Source organism: Cornus florida, unplaced genomic scaffold, assembly GCF_030987335.1.
Source record: "Cornus florida cultivar Cherokee Brave unplaced genomic scaffold, ASM3098733v1 CherokeeBrave_3.0.0_Hap2_Chr02, whole genome shotgun sequence".
Lineage (NCBI taxonomy): Eukaryota > Viridiplantae > Streptophyta > Magnoliopsida > Cornales > Cornaceae > Cornus > Cornus florida.
This window is the reverse complement of record NW_026775572.1, coordinates 92,631,345-92,652,796: the sequence shown is the minus strand read 5'-3', so window position 1 is coordinate 92,652,796 and position 21,452 is coordinate 92,631,345. Positions and strand designations below refer to the sequence as shown.

At 35.2% G+C, this 21,452-nt stretch overlaps 1 protein-coding gene across 2 annotated transcripts in view; it reads right to left on the bottom strand.

The window, feature by feature from the left end:
* Window positions 1–21,452, bottom strand: part of LOC132295469 (probable RNA-dependent RNA polymerase 1) — a 66,820-nt gene that overhangs the window by 43,038 nt on the left and 2,330 nt on the right. Inside the window, exons 2-3 of one of the 2 annotated variants that reach the window (XM_059793745.1) lie at window positions 21,252–21,413; window positions 17,543–18,067 (exon numbers count right to left, since the gene is read on the bottom strand). In XM_059793745.1, the coding sequence (XP_059649728.1) occupies window positions 17,543–18,049 (507 nt within the window). In that variant the 5' untranslated portion in view covers window positions 18,050–18,067; window positions 21,252–21,413. The remainder of the gene's footprint in view (window positions 1–17,542; window positions 18,068–21,251; window positions 21,414–21,452) is intronic. The other variant, XM_059793744.1, reaches the window with a different exon arrangement.

Below are 21,452 nucleotides of genomic sequence, written 5' to 3'. Positions count from 1 at the left end.
CCCCAACATTATATAAGTAATAACAAATAAGCTCCTAAAAACACTCCCCCTCAAGCTGGTGCAAAGATATCCATCATGCCCAGCTTGACTAACATATTTTGCAAGCAAGTCTTTCTCACACCCTTAGTCAAAACATCAGCAACCTGATCATGTGTGTTGACGTATGGAGTACAAATCATCCCAAGAGGAAGCTTTTCCTTGATGAAGTGTTGATCAACTTCAATGTGCTTTGTCCTGTCATGTTGAACTGGATTGTGGGCAATGCTAAAAGCAGCCTTGTTGTCACAATACAACTTCATTAACTCGCGAACAGGATAACCCAACTCACCCAACATCGTACGTAGCCATAACAACTCACAAACTCCATGTGTCATGGATCTGAACTCAACCTCTGCACTAGATCTAACTACTATAGACTGTTTCTTGCTTCGCCATGAAACAAGATTACCTCCAACAAACATGCAATATCCTGAAGTAGATCGTCGATCTGTCATAGACCCTACCCAATCAGCATCAGTATAGGCTTCAACATACAAGTGACCATGACTGCCAAACAATATCCCCTTACCAGGTGAACCCTTGAGGTAGCGAAGAACATGATCAGCTGCCTCAAGGTGAGGTGTATGTAGAACATGCATAAACTGACTAATCACACTAATAGTGTAGGCAATATCCGAGCACGTAAGAGATAAGTAAACCAGTCTCCTAACCAATTGCTGAAATCTTCCCACATCATCTAATAAGTCTTCATCTACATCATTAAGCCTATGGTTCTGCTTAATGGGAATATCAATAGGTCTAGCTCCAAGCCTGCCTATTTCAACCAACAAATCTAACACATACTTTCGTTGAGAAATGAACACCCCTTTCTTCGATCTGCACACCTCGATGCCAAGAAAGTATCTCAATGATTCGAGGTCTTTACCGTCTTTAACCTCGAACTCTGTCCCTAAGAATAACTTCTTTCGACGAATCTCTTCTGGATCATTTCCAATGATAACAATATCATTTACATATACAATAAGGGCAGTGTTGCAACCCTGGTGCTTCTTGATGAAGAGAGTATGATCTGCCCGACTCTGTGTGTACCCTACTCTTTTCACAACAGTGTTGAACCTCTCAAACCAAGCATGTGGCGACTGCGTTAACCCATATAAGGCTTTATTTAGCTTGCACACTAAATTCTGACCATTGGCAAGCTTAAACCCTTGTGCCATAGTCATATACACCTCTTCCTAAAAGTCACCAAGAAGGAAAGCATTCTTTACATCCAGCTGATGTAAAGGCCAATTCAAATTAGCTGCCAAAGAAAGAAGAACGCGTATAGAGTTCATCTTGGCAACTGGATAATCAATTCCATAGGTCTGAGTGAAGCCCTTTGTAACTAATCAAGCTTTATATCTCTCAATTGTTCCGTCTGCATGATACTTTATTGTGTAGACCCATTTGCAACCTACTGGTTTCTTACCCCTAGGTAATGGAACAATATCCCAAGTACCATTCTTCTCAAGGGCCTTCATTTCTTCAAGCATGGATTTCTTCCATAGAGTTTGACTGAGAGCATCTAAAACACTAGAAAGAACAGATACAGAGGAGATACATGAAGTGAAAGCATGATATGTTGGAGATAAGGCATCATAGGATACAAACTGAGATATAAGATGTTTTGTATAACTACAAACACCCTTACGATAGGCAATAGGGACATTAAAATCAACAGGAATGTTATTGGGAAAAGAATCAGGAGTATCAATGTCAACTAAGAAATTACCTGAATCGAAGAAAACTTCTTGGTCTTGGGGTGAGTCAATAACTTTTTTTGCCCTCCTAGTGTATACAATTGGCTGCTTTCCCTGCTGCAAATCATTAGTGTTAGGATGACTAGACATAGGCACTTCAGTAAGAAGCTCCCCCTGAATAGGAATAGGCAAAGGAAGGGGGCATTCCCTCTGAATGGACAACAGATTCTCTACCTATATAGTAGTCTCCCCCTGTAGCGAATCCCGAGCAGTGGAAAAAAAAAGGAACAGACTCAAAGAATGTAACATCCATGGAGACAAAGTGACGATGAGTGGTAGGGTTATAACACCGATACCTTTTTTAGGTGGCGGAGTATCCAAGGAAGACACATCGGATTGCCTTAGGGTCCATTTTGTCCTTGCGATGATGAATGTGAACATAACAAACACAACCAAACACTTTTAGAGGGACAGTAAATAAGGCAGTGTCATGGTGTAAGATAGAGATCAGGGATTGATAGCCAAGAACCTTTGAAGGCATGCGATTGATAAGGTATGTAGCTGTTAAGGTTGCATCAGCCCAATAACTTTTAGGAACTCCCATCCCACTTAGAAGAGAACGGGTCACCTCCGTAATATGACGTTTTTTTTCAGCTACTCTGTTTTGTTGTGGTGTATCGACATAAGAGGTTTGATGGACAATCCCATTATCAGCAAAAAAGGAGGCAAGACCACCATACATAAACTCTCCTCCATTATCAGATCGAAGGATTTTGAGGGGACAACCAAACTGAGTACATACCATCCTATGAAAGGTTTTTAAAATGGAATGAACTTTATCTTTGGTTTTTATAAGATAAAGCCAAGTATATCAACTAAAGTCATCAACAAACACAACAAAGTAACGAAAACCAAGTAACGAAGTAATAGATTCAAGACTCCACGCATCAGAATGAACAAACTGCAAAGGAGTTGTACTTTTATTAATACTAGTAGGATAAGAAACACGACATTGATTGTGTAATGACCCGGTCATTTCCTTCCTTTATTTTTTCCATTTTTACGGATTTTCTTTTTTCCGTTGAATTTTTTTTTTTTTCCTTTTTCTTTTCCGAGTTCGGGTTTTTGTCCCTTTGGGTTGTCTCCAATACTTGGAAATAATTTCCGATACTCTTCCCTTTGGATTGACAACGTCCTTGTGGGGACCGTGTCATCTTCACATTTTCTTTTTCGGCATTTTCTTTTTTTTTTCTTCTTTTTCCCGTTTTTCAATTTCCTTCACGTAACCTCACTTTTTGTGCTAAGATTTAATCCTGGCTCTGCATGCATCCTTAACATTTGATTTCTATGAAATGCGTAGTTTTACTTTTTAGAAAAAGTATGCTACTTGTTTACTTTTTCGTAAAGGGCATGCATAGTTTCTTCGGAAACATTCTTTGTTTTTGGAGTTTATGTGTAATTAAAAATTGTAATTACTTTTTGTCTTAGAGACCATTTTAAAATTTAATTTGCAAGACATTTGGAAGAGGGACCATTTTGCAATTATTTTAGAATTATTTTTGAATGTTTTGTGTTTATTTATGTAAAAAAGGGGTTTTTAAAGGTCTTGTGACATAATAGGCACACAGATTGAGGTATTTTCATTCAAAGATTCAATCTTTACTCATTAAAACACTCTTCGCGACTTCATGTGGAACTCAACTAAGTTTAACTCAAAACTCTCATTTTCTTTCAAAAATTCAATCTTTATATATTAAAAAGGTCTAGTGACATAGTAGGTACCTTGATTGAGGTATTTTCATTCAAAGATTCAATCTTTACTCACTAAAAAACTCGTTGTGACTTTAAAGAAAACTCGAATAAGTTTAACAAAACACTTTCATTTTCTTTCAAAGATTCAATCTTTTTATATTAAAAAGGTCTAGTGTGTGCGTGTAAGTGATGGTGCTAGTGCACATAATGAGTGGAGGAACACTCTACCCACACATTTTCTTCTCATCTTCTCATCTCTTTATCTCTAAACCCTAAGCTTGCCTCCATTGAAGCAAGCTTTGACCTAGACCAACCACCACCATTTTGGTCCCCTTCCACTCACCTTAGAGCTAAACCCTTGGGAAACAAAAGCTTCCCCTCACCCTCCTCTACAAAACCCTTGAAGGGTTTCTTGAAAAACCTTGCTTTCTTTGGATTCTAGAGAGACACTTCTCTAGTGAGGTAGGGGGTGTTATATGTTTATAATCTTAGTTTTTTAAATGCTTTTGTAGCTTAATATAATTTGTATGCATGTATTTAACTTAATTATAAAGTTTGTTGGTAGTAGTACCTTGCATTAAATTAAGCTAAGACATAATATTTGGAAAGACCATGACTTGATCTATAACATGTGTTAATTTGAAGTCATTTAGAGTTGTTTTAAACCTACAGAAATTAATTAATTAATTAAATTAATTTTCATTTAAATGTTCCTTTGATTTAAATTAAGTTTTGACTTGATATGTTTAATGACCACGATATGATCTTTGACATATAATTATTTAGAATCATTTTGAGTTGTTTTAAAATCTAGAGATTTAATTATTTATTTTAATTAAATTCTATTTAATTGTTCCACATATTTGATTATGTTTTTGACTTGATATATGTAATGATCATGATATGATCTTTGACATATAATTAATTGAAGTCGTTTGGAGTAGGTTTGAAATCTAGAGAAATTAATTATTTTTATTTAATTAATTTCTATGTAATTATTCCATTGATTTAATTAGGCTATGACATGTTACTAAATTAGGTTGTACTTTGATCTTTGACATATATAAATTTGGAATAATTTGGATGAGTTTTGAAATCTAGGGAATTTAATTATTTTATTCAATTAAATTCTATTTAACTGTTCTAGTGATTTAATCATTTATTTGGAAGACTTTCATGAACTTCAAATCAATTAAAGATGTTTTGTAATCTAGAGATTTAATTATGTGATTTTAATTAGATTCTATAATTGTATCTAGTTGTATCTGGCGTGGAATCGACTTTAAACGTGATGTTAATTAAGGCCTTGACTTGATCTTCAACATATATTAAGCTTACTTCAATTGGATATGCTTTGAAATCTTGTATTTTTCATTAATTTAATTAGTGAACTTCTATTTTTTTTGATGTGATGATTTAATTATATATTTGAAGTTGTTTTAATAATTAAATCATGAAATTAGAACTTGTTTTATAATTACATAAGAGGACTTTATGTATTGAAAATACAGTTGTAGTTTGTATTTATTCACATTATGAAATTGACATGTGATTTAAACTTGTTGTACGATTACATAAGCGGACTTTATGAATTGATGTCGTAGATGTAGTCTATATTGATACGCTTTATGAATTTGACATATTACATGCCATTATAGTTTGAAGACTTAAAGCATGTATTGTATGCGTCCAAAAATTCGTTGTGCATGGTAGATAGCTTATTGCCTTGTATATACATATATATATATATATACTTTTGTTCCACAACTTGTTGATTTTGGAAACTTGGGATGTCGTTGTCTTGACTATGGCTAGAGTAAGACTCTAGTACGGGAGATACGAGTTCTCCCTACTTTATAGTGCGCACTTAGGGGAAAGGTACCCATGGGCTAGTAACCCAAAAGTGACTGTTGTGTCTTGTCTATATTCCGGCGTGATGTCCAAGTATATCCACCTTGTATGATTTCACTTTTCGTTTCAAGTGGATAGCACTACATTATTGTAACTTCTTGTTTCCTTTATTAGATTCATATTTTCGTTTCAAGTTGATAGTACTATATTGTTGTAACTTCTTGTTGTATTTTCGGTTCTCTAATTTTGTTAAATTGCATAAATATAGTAGTTTATGTTGAATTGTTGTAAGGTAGCTTGGGAATGATCCTATAAACTCATTTGGAACATAGACTTTAGGTGGCATGAACCAGTTTAGTTGATTTCGCATTTTCGTTTCCAAGTTGATAATATTGAGAAATTATAACTTGTTGTGTTGTAGTAGATATCCCAATGTGGTTTAATTATGTTAACCTTGTGGTTTACGTAGATGATGTGCTAAAGTAGAGCTTAGGATGATCCCTTAGTCTCACTTTGGACATAGACGTTAGGTGGCATGAATCACATGGATCGATTTATATTGACTTGCAAAACTTGTAAAACTTTAGGTTATACGCATGTTCATTTCCTACAAGTAACTTGTTTACTAACCCTAGTTGTTTGGGATATTTTTCAGGTAAGGAAACACTCCTTTGGGATGCACAACATCCCTAGACTTGTTTGGTATTATGGAGTAATTTGAAATATTTGATTACATGCACTTGTAACATGTTTTTACTTTATTTTAGTTTTATATGCCAAAACTTGTATCTTTCGTTCTAAATATGTAATGTGCACATAAGTGCACCTTTTGGGATGTATTTGACATGTATGTAATGAGGTCAAGGGCCAAGAACCTTTAAGTTTACGTTAGTACTTTTGATTTCATGTTAAATTACAAAAATGATGAAAATTGAGGTTTGGGGTATGATATTTTGCATTAGGTTTATTTAAAGGCCGTAGGCCATTGCAACACACCTAAAATGGCATTTTATGTTTGTGTGTATAATCGTTTTTACACACAACATCACTTGACATGAAATGAGCACTTGAAGCATCTTTCATTTTTAAGTTTTATGCAAAATCTGGTTTAAGGGCATTTTGGGGATTTCTTTTGAAAAATAAGCTTCGGCCTTGACATGGTCACTAGAAAATGTGATTTTAGGGGGGGTTTCTTCACAACATTTTTTCAAAAAATGTTATCTCGGTCTCAAAAATCCTGCGTCAAATCTGATTTTCTGGTGGTGCACGCACTTTTTCAAGGAAAAGTTTGATCTAAGGGGCATTTTGTGTATTTCACTTGAAAAATAAAAACTTTCTTGACATGGTCATGTAGAAAATATATATATATATATTTTGAGTGGGGGGGGGGGTTACTTCACAATTTTTTTCCAAAAAATGTCGTTTAAGCCCTCAAATTAGTATTTGAATCCCAAAAATCAGTGAAGGCCATTGGTAATGTCAGGGGGGCTGCAGTGCACACACGGCATGCACCTTGGGCGCCCATGGTGCCCTCCCCCTTGGCAACCTTGACGCTCCGTTTTCAAATGGCCATATCTCCTTCGTCCGGACTCCAAATCAGGCGATTCTTGAGTCTAACTTTATTAACTTTTTGTTGTCTTTCCAATGGTGTGCACGGTGGCACCCATTTCCATTTTGAAAAGACCATTTTGCCCCTAGGGCTAAACTTGTTCATTTTTTTTAAAACATCGCTTTCGCATTTGGTTTCCTTTTGGTTTCAATGACTCATAGGAGGTCACATTGGTGTCTTAGGGACGATGTACATCTCTAGAGACTTGGTTTCTGTTTTCGCTTCTGTATTCGGGATCCGTTATCGGTTCAAACTTCAGGTCATCACGGGGCGCACTGGCTTGAAAACCCAGGGCCGTCACAGGTGGTATCAGAGCGTCCGAGTTCGAAAACCTTAGGACGACAGGTTTTTGGTGCATATCATGTTTTTGTTGCTATGCTTTACGTGTTTATATGTTTTTTGTTAACATGATTTTGTATGATAACATGTTTACATGCTTATGTGTTTGAAAACTTCTAAACGCTTTCCTTATTTGCTTTAAAATGATGGTATGTGACACACGTCTTCATGCCTTATGTTTTGTTTCGCATGTGTCATCATGCTATATGCTTACGTGCTTCTTGTTAACATGTTTGATGTGATTCCATGTTTAAGTGCTTTTGTGGCCGTATGGTCAGAAGCTTTACTTTAACCGTTTTAGCACGACCGTATGATGCATACATTGACGTGCCTTTTGTTCCATGCATTCACGAAGTGAGTTGCTTTCGGTCATGATAACTCATGTTATTATTGACCTCGTTTCTTTTTCACGCATATAGCGTCACGGTCTTGACTCGTGGAGGGTCTTCTCGTCAGGGCTCAAGTGAGCATAGAGTTGCAATCCTTGTTTGAAGGAACGAGACGTGGGTCGTGGAGGCACCGCTTCATCCCATTTTTTCTTTCATAGCTTCGTGACAGGGTCATGGGGTGTCTAAGGTGTTGGTATCATCTCTTAGGGTTTTGTGGTGACCTTGATGTGATAATGTCATTGAAGTCTTTGTTTTTAGGGTCATGGGACAATGAGTCAGGACTGACTTGAGTCTTTCCTTAGGTAGTTGGGAGTTGGCTTTGTGAGCCTCAACGACGAGGTTCTCATGTCTCATCTTTTTAGAGTTATGGTTTTGGGATTTAATAGGTGTGCTGACCTAAAATCCATTTTGTGTTGCCTTGGACAGCTCTTATGAGCTACGGTTGGGATGTGAGCAGTTTCGTGTAATTAATTGCATTGGTGCAATTAATTATTCTCCCTTGTCATTAGAGACTTGGGGTGATGTTTAGGGTTTCGTTTTCGTGGGGTCCGATCCATTGGCTTGAGGGCACAGACTTATCAGGCTTTGGATTCGTAATTGGAGGTTGTTGATAAAGGTGTTCTGCAATGTAGGAGTCGTTGGCTCTACTTGCATTAAGGATTTAAGACCTTAAGCATAGCGGTGCCTATGACATTGTTATTAGAGTTTGGGATTAGCCAAGATGGTCCAGCTAGACATCTTTGGACCATATCCCAACTCTCACAAAATGTCTGGTTCCCGTAGTGCTTTAGGTAATGATCATTTTGGACGTTGATGTCATTTGTATCGAGAAGTTGGGGCAAGTTATGAACTGGTGCCTTATACTGTCATGCTACCGTACAAAGTTGTGTGTTGTGGGCAAGTGCTAGTTGTCGTCGATGCTACCTCATTGACGAGTAAGTGTGGGCGGGCACTAGACGCTGTCGTTGCTACCACGCATTTGAGTACGTTGTGGGCGGGTTCTGGTCACTATTCATACTGCCATGTTGCTTTTAGTTAGGTGTCTTGATTCGACGTGTCATTGTCTCGGGAATTCCTTTTGGTGAGTAACCTTGGGGTTGCTTTTCGATTCGTTTAGAGAGTTGTCCCACGGTTCGTGGTCTCGTGTTCCTTCGCCTGATCTTGAGGCTTCTGGAGTTGTCCTTTAGCGCTCTATATTCCTCGGTGTGACCATGCATATGGTCCTTGTTCGGTTCTCCTCGGGATGTTCCTGATTTCGTGGACGAAACCTTTTAAGGAGGGTAAGTTGTAATGACCCGGTCATTTTCTTCCTTTCTTTTTTCCATTTTTACGGATTTTCTTTTTTCCGTTGAATTTTTTTTTTTTCAAGTTCGGGTTTTTGTCCCTTTGGGTTGTTTCGAGTACTCGGAAATAGTTTTTGAGACTCCTCCCTTTGGATTGACAACGTCCTTGTGGGGACCGTGTCATCTTCATATTTTCTTTTTCGGCATTTTCTTTTTTTTTGTCTTTTTCCCGTTTTTCGATTTCCTTCGCGTAACCTCACTTTTTGTGCTAGGATTTGATCCTAGCTTTGCATACATCCTTAACATTTGATTTCTATGAAATGAGTAGTTTTACTTTTTAGAAAAAGCAAGCTACTTGTTTACTTTTTTGTAAAGGGCATGGATGCATAGTTTCTTCGGAAACATTTGTTGTTTTTGGGGTTTACAGGTAATTAAAAATTGTAATTACTTTTTTTTTAGGGACTATTTTGCAATTTAATTTGCAAGACATTTGGAAGAGGGACCATTTTGCAATTATTTTAGAATTATTTTGGAATGTTTTGTGTTTATTTATATAAAAAGTGGTGTGCAATTATCTAAAGATGTGTAAGTGATGATGCTAGTGCACATAGTGAGTGGAGGAATACTAGATTCTCCACTTACACATTTTCTTCTCATCTTCTCATCTCTTTATCTCTAAACCCTAAGCTTGCCTCCATTGAAACAAGCTTTGACTTAGACCTACCACCACCATTTTGGTCCCCTTCCACTCACCTTAGAGCTAAACCCTTGGAAAACAAAAACTTCCCCTCACCCTCCTCTACAAAACCCTTGAAGGGTTTCTTGAAAAACCTTGCTTTCTTTGAATTCTAGAGAAACACTTCTCTAGTGAGGTAGGGGGTGTTATATGTTTATAATCTTAGTGTTTGCTTTTATAGCTTAATATAATTTATATGCATGTCTTTAACTTAATTATAATGTTTGTTGATAGTGTTACCTTGCATGAAATTAAGCTAAGACATGATATTTGGAAAGACCATAACTTAATCTATAACTTGTGTTAATTTGAAGTCATTTAGAGTTGTTTTGAAACCTAGAGAAATTAATTAATTAATTAATTTAATTAATTTTTATTTATATGTTCCTTTAATTTAAATTAAGTTTTGACTTGATATGTGTAATGACTATGATATGATCTTTGACATATAATTATTTAGAATCATTTGGAGTTGTTTTAAATTCCAGAGATTTAATTATTTTATTTTAATTAAATTCTATTTAATTGTTCCACATTTTTTTATTATATTTTTGACCTGATATATGTAATGACCATGATATGATCTTTGACATATAATTAATTGAAGTCGGTTGGAGTAGGTTTGAAATCTAGGTAAATTAATTATTTTTATTTAATTAATTTCTATGTAATTATTCCATTGATTTAATTAGGCTATGACATGATACTAAATTAGGCTTTACCTTGATCTTTGACATATATAAATTTGGAATAATTTGGATGAGTTTTGAAATCTAGGGAATTTAATTATTTTATTCAATTAAATTCTATTTAACTGTTCTAGTGATTTAATCATTTATTTGGAAGACATTCATGAACTTCAAATCAATTAAAGATGTTTTGTAATCCAGAGATTTAATTATATGATTTTAATTAGATTCTAGAATTGTAAGTAGTTGTATCTTGCGTGGAATCGACTTTAAACTTGATGTTTATTAAGGCCTTGACTTGATCTTCAACATATATTACGCTTTATTCAATTGGATATGTTTTGAAATCTTGTATTTTTCATTAATTTGATTAGTGAACTTCTATTTTTTTTTTTTTTTATGTGATGATTTAATTATATATTTGAAGTTGTTTTAAAAATTAAATCATGAAATTAGAACTTGTTTTATAATTACATAATAGGACTTTATGTATTGAAAATATAGTTGTAGTTTGTATTTATTCATATTATGAAATTGACATGTGATTTGAACTTGTTGTACGATTACATAAGCGAACTTTATGAATGATGTCGTAGATGTAGTTTATGTTGATACGCTTTATGAATTTGACATATTACATGCCATTATAGTTTAAAGACTTAGAGCATATATTGTGTGCTTCCAAAATTTCGTTGTGCATGGTAGATAGCTTATTGCCTTGTATATACATGATGATATATATATATACTTTTGTTCCACAACTTGTTGATTTTGGAAACTTGGGATGTCGTTGTCTTGACTATGGCTAGAGTAAGGCTCTAGTACGGGAGATACGAGTTCTCCCTACTTTATAGTGCGTACTTAGGGGAAAGATACCCACGGGCTAGTAACCCAAAAGTGACCGTTGTGTCGTGTCTATTCCAGCGTGATGTCCAAGTATATCCACCTAGTATGATTTTGGTTTTCGTTTCAAGTTGATATCACTAAATTGTTGTTTCTTTTATTAAATTCGTATTTTTGTTTCAAGTTGATAGTACTAAATTGTTGTAACTTCTTGTTGTATTTTCGGTTCTCCAATTTTGTTAAATTGCATAAATATTGTAGTTTATGTTGAATTATTGTAATGTATCTTAGGAATGATCCTATAGACTCATTTGGAACATAGACATTAGGTGGCATGAACCAGTTTAGTTGATTTCGCATTTTCGTTTCCAAGTTGATAATATTGAGAAATTATAACTTGTTGTGTGGTATTAGATATCCCAATGTGGTTTAATTATGTTAACCTTGTGGTTTACGTAGATGATGTGCTAAAGTAGCTTAGGATCCCTTAGTCTCACTTTGGACATAGATGTTAGGAGGCGTGAATCACATGGATCGATTTATATTAACTTGCAAAACTTGTAAAATTTTGGGTTATACGCATGTTCATTTCCTACGAGTAACTTGTTTACTAACTTTAGTTGTTTGGGATATTTTTCAGGTAAGGAAACACTCCTTGGGAATGCACAACATCCCTAAAGTAATTTTGAATATTTTGAATAGTTTGGTATCATGGAGTAATTTTGAATATTTGATTAAATGCACTTGTAACATGTTTTTACTTTATTTTAGTTTTATATGCCAAAACTTGTATCTTTTGTTCTAAATATGTAATGTGCACATAAGTGTACCTTTTGGGATGTATTTGACATGTATGTAATGATGCCAAGGCCAAGAACCTTTAAGTTTACTTTTAAGTACTTTTGATTTCATGTTAAATTACAAAAATGATGAAAATTGAGGTTTGGGGTATGATATTTTGCATTGGGTTTATTTAAAGGCCGTAAGTCATTGCAACACGCCTAAAATGACATTTTACATTTGCGAGCATAATCGTTTTTGCAAACAACATCGCTTGACATGAAATGAGCACTTGGAGCATCTTTTATTTTTAAGTTTTATGCAAAATATGGTTTAAGGGCATTTTGGGAATTTCTTTTGAAAAATAAGCTTCGGCCTTGACATGGTCACTTAGAAAATGTGATTTTAGAGGGGGGTTTCTTCACAATATTTTTCCAAAAAATGTCGTCTCGATCTCGAAAACCCCGTGTCAAATCTGATTTTCTGGTGCGCGCACTTTTTCACGGAAAAGTCTAATCTAAGGGGCATTTTAGATATTTCACTTGAAAAATAAAAACTTCTCTTGACATGGTCACGTAAAAAACATGATTTTGGGGGTTTACTTCACAACTTTTTTCTAAAAAATGTCGTTTAAGCCCTCAAAATAGCATTTCAATCCCAAAAATCAGTGCAGGCCATTGGCAATGTCGGGGGATGCAGCTCATGCGCGCGGGGCGTGCGTCGTGGGCACCTATGGTGCCCTCCCCTTGGCAGCCTTGATGCTCCGTTTTCAAATGGCCATATCTCTGTCATCCAAACTTCGAATCAGGCGATTCTTGAGTCTAACTTTATTAATTTTTCATTGTCTTTCCCATGGTGTGCACGGTGGCACTCATTTCTATTTTGAAAAGACCATTTTGCCCCTAGGGTTAAACTTGTTCGTTTTTTTTAAAACATCGCTTCCGCATTTGTTTTCCTTTTGGTTTCCGTGACTCATGGGAGGTCACTTGGTGTCTTAGGGATGCGGTACATTTCTAAAGACTTGGTTTCTATTTCGCTTCCGCATTCGAGATCTGTTATTGGATCAAACTTCGGGTCATCATAGGACACATTGGCTTGAAAAACCAAGGCCATCATAGTTTGGCAAGAACGCATGTTTCGCAATTTAACTCAAAAGATTCAACAAAATCAAACTGGGGAAGCACATGCTTCAAAACAGGAAAAGGTAAATGACCTAGTCTATTATGCCATCGCATTAACAGATCTTTATTGACATTGTTATTCCTAACACTAGATTGATTTGCAATATAATAAGAAGTTGGCCTCGTGTTCAGCAAATACAAGGCATTGTCCTCACGTCCACTTCCAATCGTCTTCCCCATATCCAAGTCCTGAAACACACAGTGAGATAGAAAAAAGGTTACACTACAATTCAAGCCTTTTGTAATGTGACTGACAGAAAGGAAGTTATTGGTAAACTTTGGGACATGAAGAATAGAGGATAAGGTAAGATTAGGAAAGCATCAAGTTCAGGCCCAGACAAAGAACTCGGTGGCCCTGAGGAGGTATGATCAGTAGAAGCAGTCTCACGCTCTACAGTATGTGTTGTAGATAACCCCCTAAATGGACTACGCCTTGGCCTAGCATTTGCATGAGCAGGAGTTAAAGTATGGCGACCGTGAAGATTCTAACATGTTTCCCTAGTGTGGCGCGTACGCCCACAGTGATCACACCTCAACTTGCTTTTGTCATCCTACTTCCCTCCTCTTGGAGGATTAGGCTTGTTCCATTGTTGTGTGGTAAGAGCAGACCTCTCAAACAATGGTACTTCTGGCTCAGGCTTAGTGTATACAGGTGCAGACGTAGCCTTCACTCTCCTCAGCTAGGATATATGAAAACACATTTCTAACAAAAGTAGGGGCTAGATACCTGCCTAACACTTGTACCCTGGCATGCTCGTATCTCGGATACAGACCACCCAAGAACTCATAGATTCGATTCCTTTCTACCATAGCATGAAATGCTTTAACATCAGCTGCACATACAGGTATGTAGTCTTGGTAGTGATCTAACTCTTCCCATTTACCACGTAGAGTGTGGTAATATGTAGCAAGAGTTTGGACTTCCTGCTTGAATCTTGAAATATGTTGTTGGAGTTCGTACAATTTTGCAAAATCACCAACCGAGGAATACGTCTCTTCCACAGCCGTCCATAGCTCTTTAGCTGTTTTCAAAAATAGAAACCCTTTGCTGATCTGTGGCTACATTGACTGCAACAACCACGTCATAACTGGTGCATTATTTGCACTCCACTATTTGAATTCAGGATCGCTCTTAGAGGGATACGTGATAGTCCCTTCGATATGGTCGATCATCCTACGACCAATGATATGCATACGAGCAGATTGAGCCCACTCCATCTCATCCAGCCTAATAGTCATAATATAAAGGCCTGGATGGTGATCACTACTACCTCCCAATACTAGAGTCAGACTAAGAGAAGACCCAACTTCTTTTGAAGTGACCTCTGAGCCAGACATTTTATTAAACAGCTTTTGGGTATACAATCCACAGAAACAAAAGTAGCAACAAAATACGTAGAGAACCACCTTTCTAACACACCAACTTCAACTAGAAATATTACCGTCTTCTAAGATGCATAAAAAAACGACCACACGATCACCACACAAACCCTAGAAAGCAACAGGGTATAATCAAATCAAGAGTAAGTGATAAAGAAGAAGAAGAAAAAGAGAAGAAAGCGAATGAGAGAAAGAGAGAGAGAGAGAGAGAGAAAGATGGGGAAAGAGGGAAAGAATGAAAGAAGACTTTCATCCTTCCACCACATTCTATTTATAATAACAAGTTTTAGAAATTACACATAAGCCCCAACATTATATAAGTAATAACAAATAAGCCCCTGACAACAGAGACATTGTTGACTCTTCCATCTACATGTTTTAAACATGTGTATGAAGGGAAATGGTCTGAAGAGACATTGTTGGTTGTTTACAGTTTGAGGAGACATGATTAATTGTTTATGGTCTGAGAAGACATTTTTTATTTGTTAATCAACACTTCATTTGACAGAAAAACATCGCTAATTAGATTTGCACGTGTTAGCAAGACCGTGTTTAAGGATGCATTGTCCAAGTTGGGTATCTCAGACATCCACGCACCAACTTGAGGGGGAGTATTAGTCGAGATATTATAGGCACAAATCATGGATTGTGACTTACCATATTATCTGAGATATAATAGCCACAAATCATGGATTTGACTTTATTTACACATATATCTAGGCATAGAATATGCAATAATTTCATTCAATTTCCTTTATTGTAATATTAACATGTGCTCTTTTTAGTATATAAATATGAGAGTTGTGAATGAGTGTTTAAGACATCTCATTCTAGGCTTTACACAATTCTCTCATTTTTCTTCTATATTATATTTCTACTATATTATATTTCTACTATTTACTCATTTTTGCATATATATAAAGAGTGGCTAGTCTTATTAAGAGTCAGGCTAATTTAAACATATTTTACTTTTTCTCGTAAATATTGTAATGCGTCAGGGTGGAAGCACATCATTTTAGGCAATGCACCATAGTATGTGGCACCCTCAAGGGTGGAAATCACTAGGGTTCTTTGAAAGAGCTTAGCACTTGTCAGCTGCAGTGCAAGTCCTATATTACTATAACAGCTCAAGGGTGCTTAACAACTAAGAGGATAAGAATGTGCCTGAATATAAAGAGGAATCACACCAATTACTTAATCCCGTCTAACAAGGGAAGTTCTGCAAATCTTGGCATAGTTGTCACCTATTACCTAATGAAATGTTCAAAATATAGCCCCAACTAACTTGGCTACAAGTTTTGCAGAGATTATGCCTAGAAGACTCAAGTTGATGAAGTCCATGAGCCTATAGTAGCCAATTACCACAAACCTTGTAAATGTTTTAAGGCATGTAAAATAGCCTACCTAAGAAATGCCACATATTCCATATAAAGCTTACTAGCTCCTAGGAAGACAATATTACCAAGTAAAATCTCTGCCTCACTTAAAACTTTGCACTAAAACACCCAGGCATCTCTACCCTCTTTTAATTTGTTCAATACAAAGTACACTTCCTTAAAATCAACAAGATCTACATATGGTTTTTATAGACTTAGAAAAAGCTTTAGATACAGCCCAAGAGATATAATTTGGTGGGCTTTACTAAGAAAACAAACTACTTGACAAATCGTAAAGAGTATCCAAGATATGCATATGAACACAAAAACTACAGTTTGTACCATGTGTAATGAAACAAGTGAGTTCTCCATAAACATAGGATTACACCAAGGATTAGTCCTAAGCCCATATTTCCTTTCAATAATTTTAGATGAAATAATAAAACACTTCCAAATCGATATCCGTATAATGTTTGCCGATGATATCGTATTATTAGACAACACTAAGGAGAACTTAGTAAGAAAAGTAAAAATGTGGAGAAATGATTTAGATTCAAAGGACTGAGAATTAGACGAGCTAAAACTTATGGAGTATCAATTTAAAAAAACTCGAATCTTGATTACATCATATTAACACTTCAAAACCAAAAGCTTACTCAAAATAACCAATTTCGATATCTAGGATCAATAATACAAAATAATGGTGAGATAGCTAGTGATAAGACTAATAGAATTGAAGTAGGGTGGACAATATGGAGACAAGCTAGTGGCATTTTGTGTGATAAAAGAAGAACACATAAGATTAAAAGGAAAATTATATAGGACCGTTATTAGACCAACTATGGTATATGAGTGTTGGGATTTTAAAAAGAGAGTGCCTTCATCTAGCAGAAATGAGAGTGCTATGGATGATTGGAGTTACTAAAAGGTATAGAGTCACTAATAAAAGTGTAAGAAAAATTAGGAGTGGCACCCATCAACGAGAAAATAGAGAGAGAAAACTTAAATGATTTGGACACATACAATGGAGACCTATAGATGCGCCAGTGTGACAAAGAAGACTAGTTTATGTAGAAGGTAAGAGACAAAGGGAGCAACCAAAAATAACACGGTATGGGGTTGTTAAAAATGAATTTAAAAGGCTAAATATAGATGAAATGGCATGTAATAGAAAGGAATGCAGACAAAGAATTCATATGACTAACCTTATTTATATGAGATTAAGGCAATGATGATGACGATGATGACTTCCTCAAAATCAAGAATGGTGAACCAATTGTTGTGGCCTTGTCATAACTTTTACAATTCACAGTTATCAAAATAATAATAATAATAATACTAATAATAACTGTATAGGATTCACATAATTGTTATTCTTCAATCAATTAAGCCTCATTACGACACCATTAAGCATTGTATCAATTAATGAATTTGACACTCATACTGAAACCAATTCTCCACATAACAAAAACGTGCAAATTATTGAATCTTGTATTGGACACGAAAATGATTAAAGAATTTATTTTTCTAACAAGCAAGGCTAAAAAAAGAAAATAAGGGTATATCAACAATGATAGAAATTTAATTGTGCAAACCTGAACGAGGAGAAACTTTGGTTGACCACGTGGACGATGTAGCTCAATCTGCCAGATGTTTTCATAGGATAGTTCAAGCTTGTAGTCAACAGATCGATAGGATATGAAGAAATACATTTTTCTCAGTCCAAACCCAAATTTCACAGAAACATTTGCACTTTTCCAGAGCACTGAAAACTTATCCCTTGAGACCTGACATCCAAAATGCAGGGTTACAGATTCCATGTTATTTACATAGGTCCTTGGTCTTGGAATGATATCAGACTTTACGTCCCAAGCCTTCAAAAAAGAAGATCCATATCGTAGGCGTTTTTTAGCCAAGGACATGATATGATCAGCATCTTTGTCGCTCGTGAATTGGACTTTAGCACCTCCTCTTCCTTTCTTACACTGCCAAATCTCTATAGCATATACCGTTCCATCACCCGTATAGCACTCTAAAAAACGCTTCACTTCTTCTGCAGGCTCACGTTGCGGGAATCCATGCACGTTAATTGTCTTACCCATCCAGTCTCAGTTATTTATCTGCAGTTTCATTATCAGATCAGATACAGTCAGCAATTGCAAATACATAAGGCTCCACTCTGATAATCAGTGACTGATGTTACAATAGGGAGTATAAAACAAAATATGAGAAACATAAAAATACTTTTTTCCAGAATTATTCACTACCTTCTTCAAAAATCATATACTAAGGTTTCAATTGTGAAGAGAACATTAAGGTTCAACCTTACAAGTTTGAGAACTTTCAGGAGTCTTGAACAATAAAACAATAAGAATATTTGCAGTAAATTATTGTGGCAGCAACTGTACCAACCCTTATGATCAAATTGTGGTAGTAACGTGTACAATTTAGGCACATCAACATCCCCATACGCATTTATAGTTCCTTGAATAATAAACAGTGGCGATAGAGTAATTCAACAGTGGCTGTACTAACATTTCTAATCATATTGTAGATGGAAAGTGTACAATTAATGCATGTCAACATTCCCGTTTCCAGTTATATAGTTTTTTTATTTCTTCCAATGATCCAAAAGAAGTGAGTGGATCCTCTGCAGTACAGCACGTATACTGTACTGCATAGGAACAGGGGCAACAGGGCTGTAGAAAGAAACAACAATATAGAAACAGTCTATACAGTGTTTGAGTTGATACTGAGTCCTTTCCGAGGATCAAGATGCAGGGAAGATGCATTGACAAACACCAATATAGAAAAACATGATTGGGAGCCAAAAAACATGGATACGGACATGGTAAGCGGATACAACATGAGACGGACACGTTCACACCTCAAAACTTAAAAAAGTAGACGCAGACACGACTAGTACACGGAAGTAAAATATATATTTTTATACCCAAATTATATTATATATGACCATTTAGTACTGCATGTTTGTAATATGAAGTTTATAGCTTATAAATAAAAAAATTATAATCAACTATTTCACATCGAAAAAGACATAATAAGGACACTATATGTATTCAATTATACATTTATGTAGATATAAATGTATACACTTCAATTTGATAACTCCTCCCTGTCCTACTCGTATATCCATTCTTTGACCTTCATATTTGCTTCTATAATAGATCAAACTTTATAAAAGTTAAGGTTCATTGATTAAATGTTAATTTTTATTCTCATGTGTCCAAGAAGTGTCGGCCACGTGTCCGAAATTAAGAATTTTATTTTTAAATTTTGGATGTGTCAAAGAATTGTTGGTGTCCAACACAAACACGACTCCTTAGAAGTGTCCGTGCTGCTTAGATTGGGAGCCTCAATCAATTCACTGTCATAAGATCCCCTTATGCCCTCCCCAACTCATTTGTGAAAGCAATCAAAGACATTAAGCTTTTTCAATAAAAGTTGAGGCATTTACTATGAGCCAGAGGCATTAAAAGTAAAGACATTGTGCATGAGTTCCAATGTGTAACCTACCATGTGGTACATTGCTTTTATCATCTAAACATCAGGTATCCAAGCCATGAGAACATGTCTCCACCGAAAAATTATATATATTTATGGGAAAATTCTATATAATAGATAAAAAATAGAAGAAATGAATGAGATTCATATATAAAATATATATTTATGGGAAAATTCTATATAATAGATAAAAAATAGAAGAAATGAATGAGATTCATATATAAATCTCTATTTCCTCCATTGATTTTGAAATTTGACCGTTTTGAACCACCTAGAGAAGCAGAATTAGCTTTTTTGAGTTAATGGATATCTACACGAATCTCTTTTAAAAATAAAAAATAAATAAATAAATAACTTTAGTGATCAACAATTAAAATTATTTTTTTCTTATTGAGATTCATGCAATTTTTATTACTCCTAAACACCATGCAGTGATTATCGAATTATTTCTTCTTTATCTACAACATATTTCCAATTTGATCTGTAAAATCTATCAATTTCACTGCTCTGATCCTTGTATCTAGAGTGCTTAAGTCTTTCTTTTTTTTTTTCTTTTTTTTTTTTCTTTTTTTTTTTTCCCTGCAAGTTAGGGAGAGGAGGACTCAAACACAGGCACACCAACTGGGAGAGCTGGGCGATCTACCAACTATGCCACTGGGTAATACCCAAAGTGCTTTAGCATTAACTGAAGTTGTCATTAGACAAACCTAATCCCCACCAATTTGAGGTTTAGGAAAGAGTATTGGATACATCAATTTGAACATGCTCACTATCCTTACTGCCAGACTGCAAACAAATATTTAACAAATTCCTTTTAAATAGTAGAAAGTAATTAACTCATTGTTATCAATGCAGACCTAAAATGTTGCCTAAGCGATTACACAAACCATTACCTCATGTAACCTAAACTTTGACATTATTTCCACCAAGTGGAAGCCTTCAAATTCATAGCCATATTCATTAGTTGGCAGTCCAAACTTTAAAAGTTGCACCAAGCAATGACCTTCTCTTTTCAATCTTTACGTTTTCCTCATAAAATAAATACTTTGACATGTCTTAAGGAATATGAAGTGAACTTTTAATGTGAATGTCATAATAAATTCAAAACACTACCAAAATATACTTGTATAAAATACAGTAGAAGCAATATATATTATTTTACTTCTTTGAACTAATTAAACATAAAGTTATTATTTCTCTTTTTATTTTTATTTTCTTTTCATGTATTTGAGGTTTAGTATAACAATCTAACTCCAACATTAGCATTATATTTCACATGTCTGAAAGAAATTTAATTGTTACAAAAGATAAATATTTTTTGTTCACATACTCTTCTAGGCTAAGGACCTACTAAAAATCACTATTTTACATCACAATGGCAGTAATAAAGGTTTTCAGGCACCTGCCTGGAAAAACATTCATTCTGGGAATTTATGTTTTAGGACCATATTTTACAGCATAACATAGAATGAAGCCAATAAAGACCTAGTTCACTTATATTAGCCAAGTGAACTAGTGTCTAGCAAAAATCATATAAAACACAAAAGGATTCACTGAATAATAATATGGAGTTCTAATTGTTAATTCAGTTCATCTGGTTAAAGATTAATTATCAATGGAACAAAATCTAAGATTATCAGTGTGACATAATCTTGTAGTTTCAATACCAAGAGTAGGGGATCATAGAATAGGATTTGAAAAAGGTGAAAACATCTTGATATCTTGCAAGAACTGAGCAAACAGTGGTTCCATATGCTAAAAGCTTGCCAGATATATTACACAAAATTGGCTTTTGAATGTTAAGGTTTCTCTTGATCTGTTTGATAGCATTTTCTTTTCCTGACTTCCTGGAATAACATCTTAAAAGGAACAGTAAGAAACACAACCGGGATAAAAACATGGTAGACCATGGTTGGTAAAAGCTAGAATATTTTATGGTGCCTGAAAATAAAGAACACGATAACATTTGAAAATCAGAAG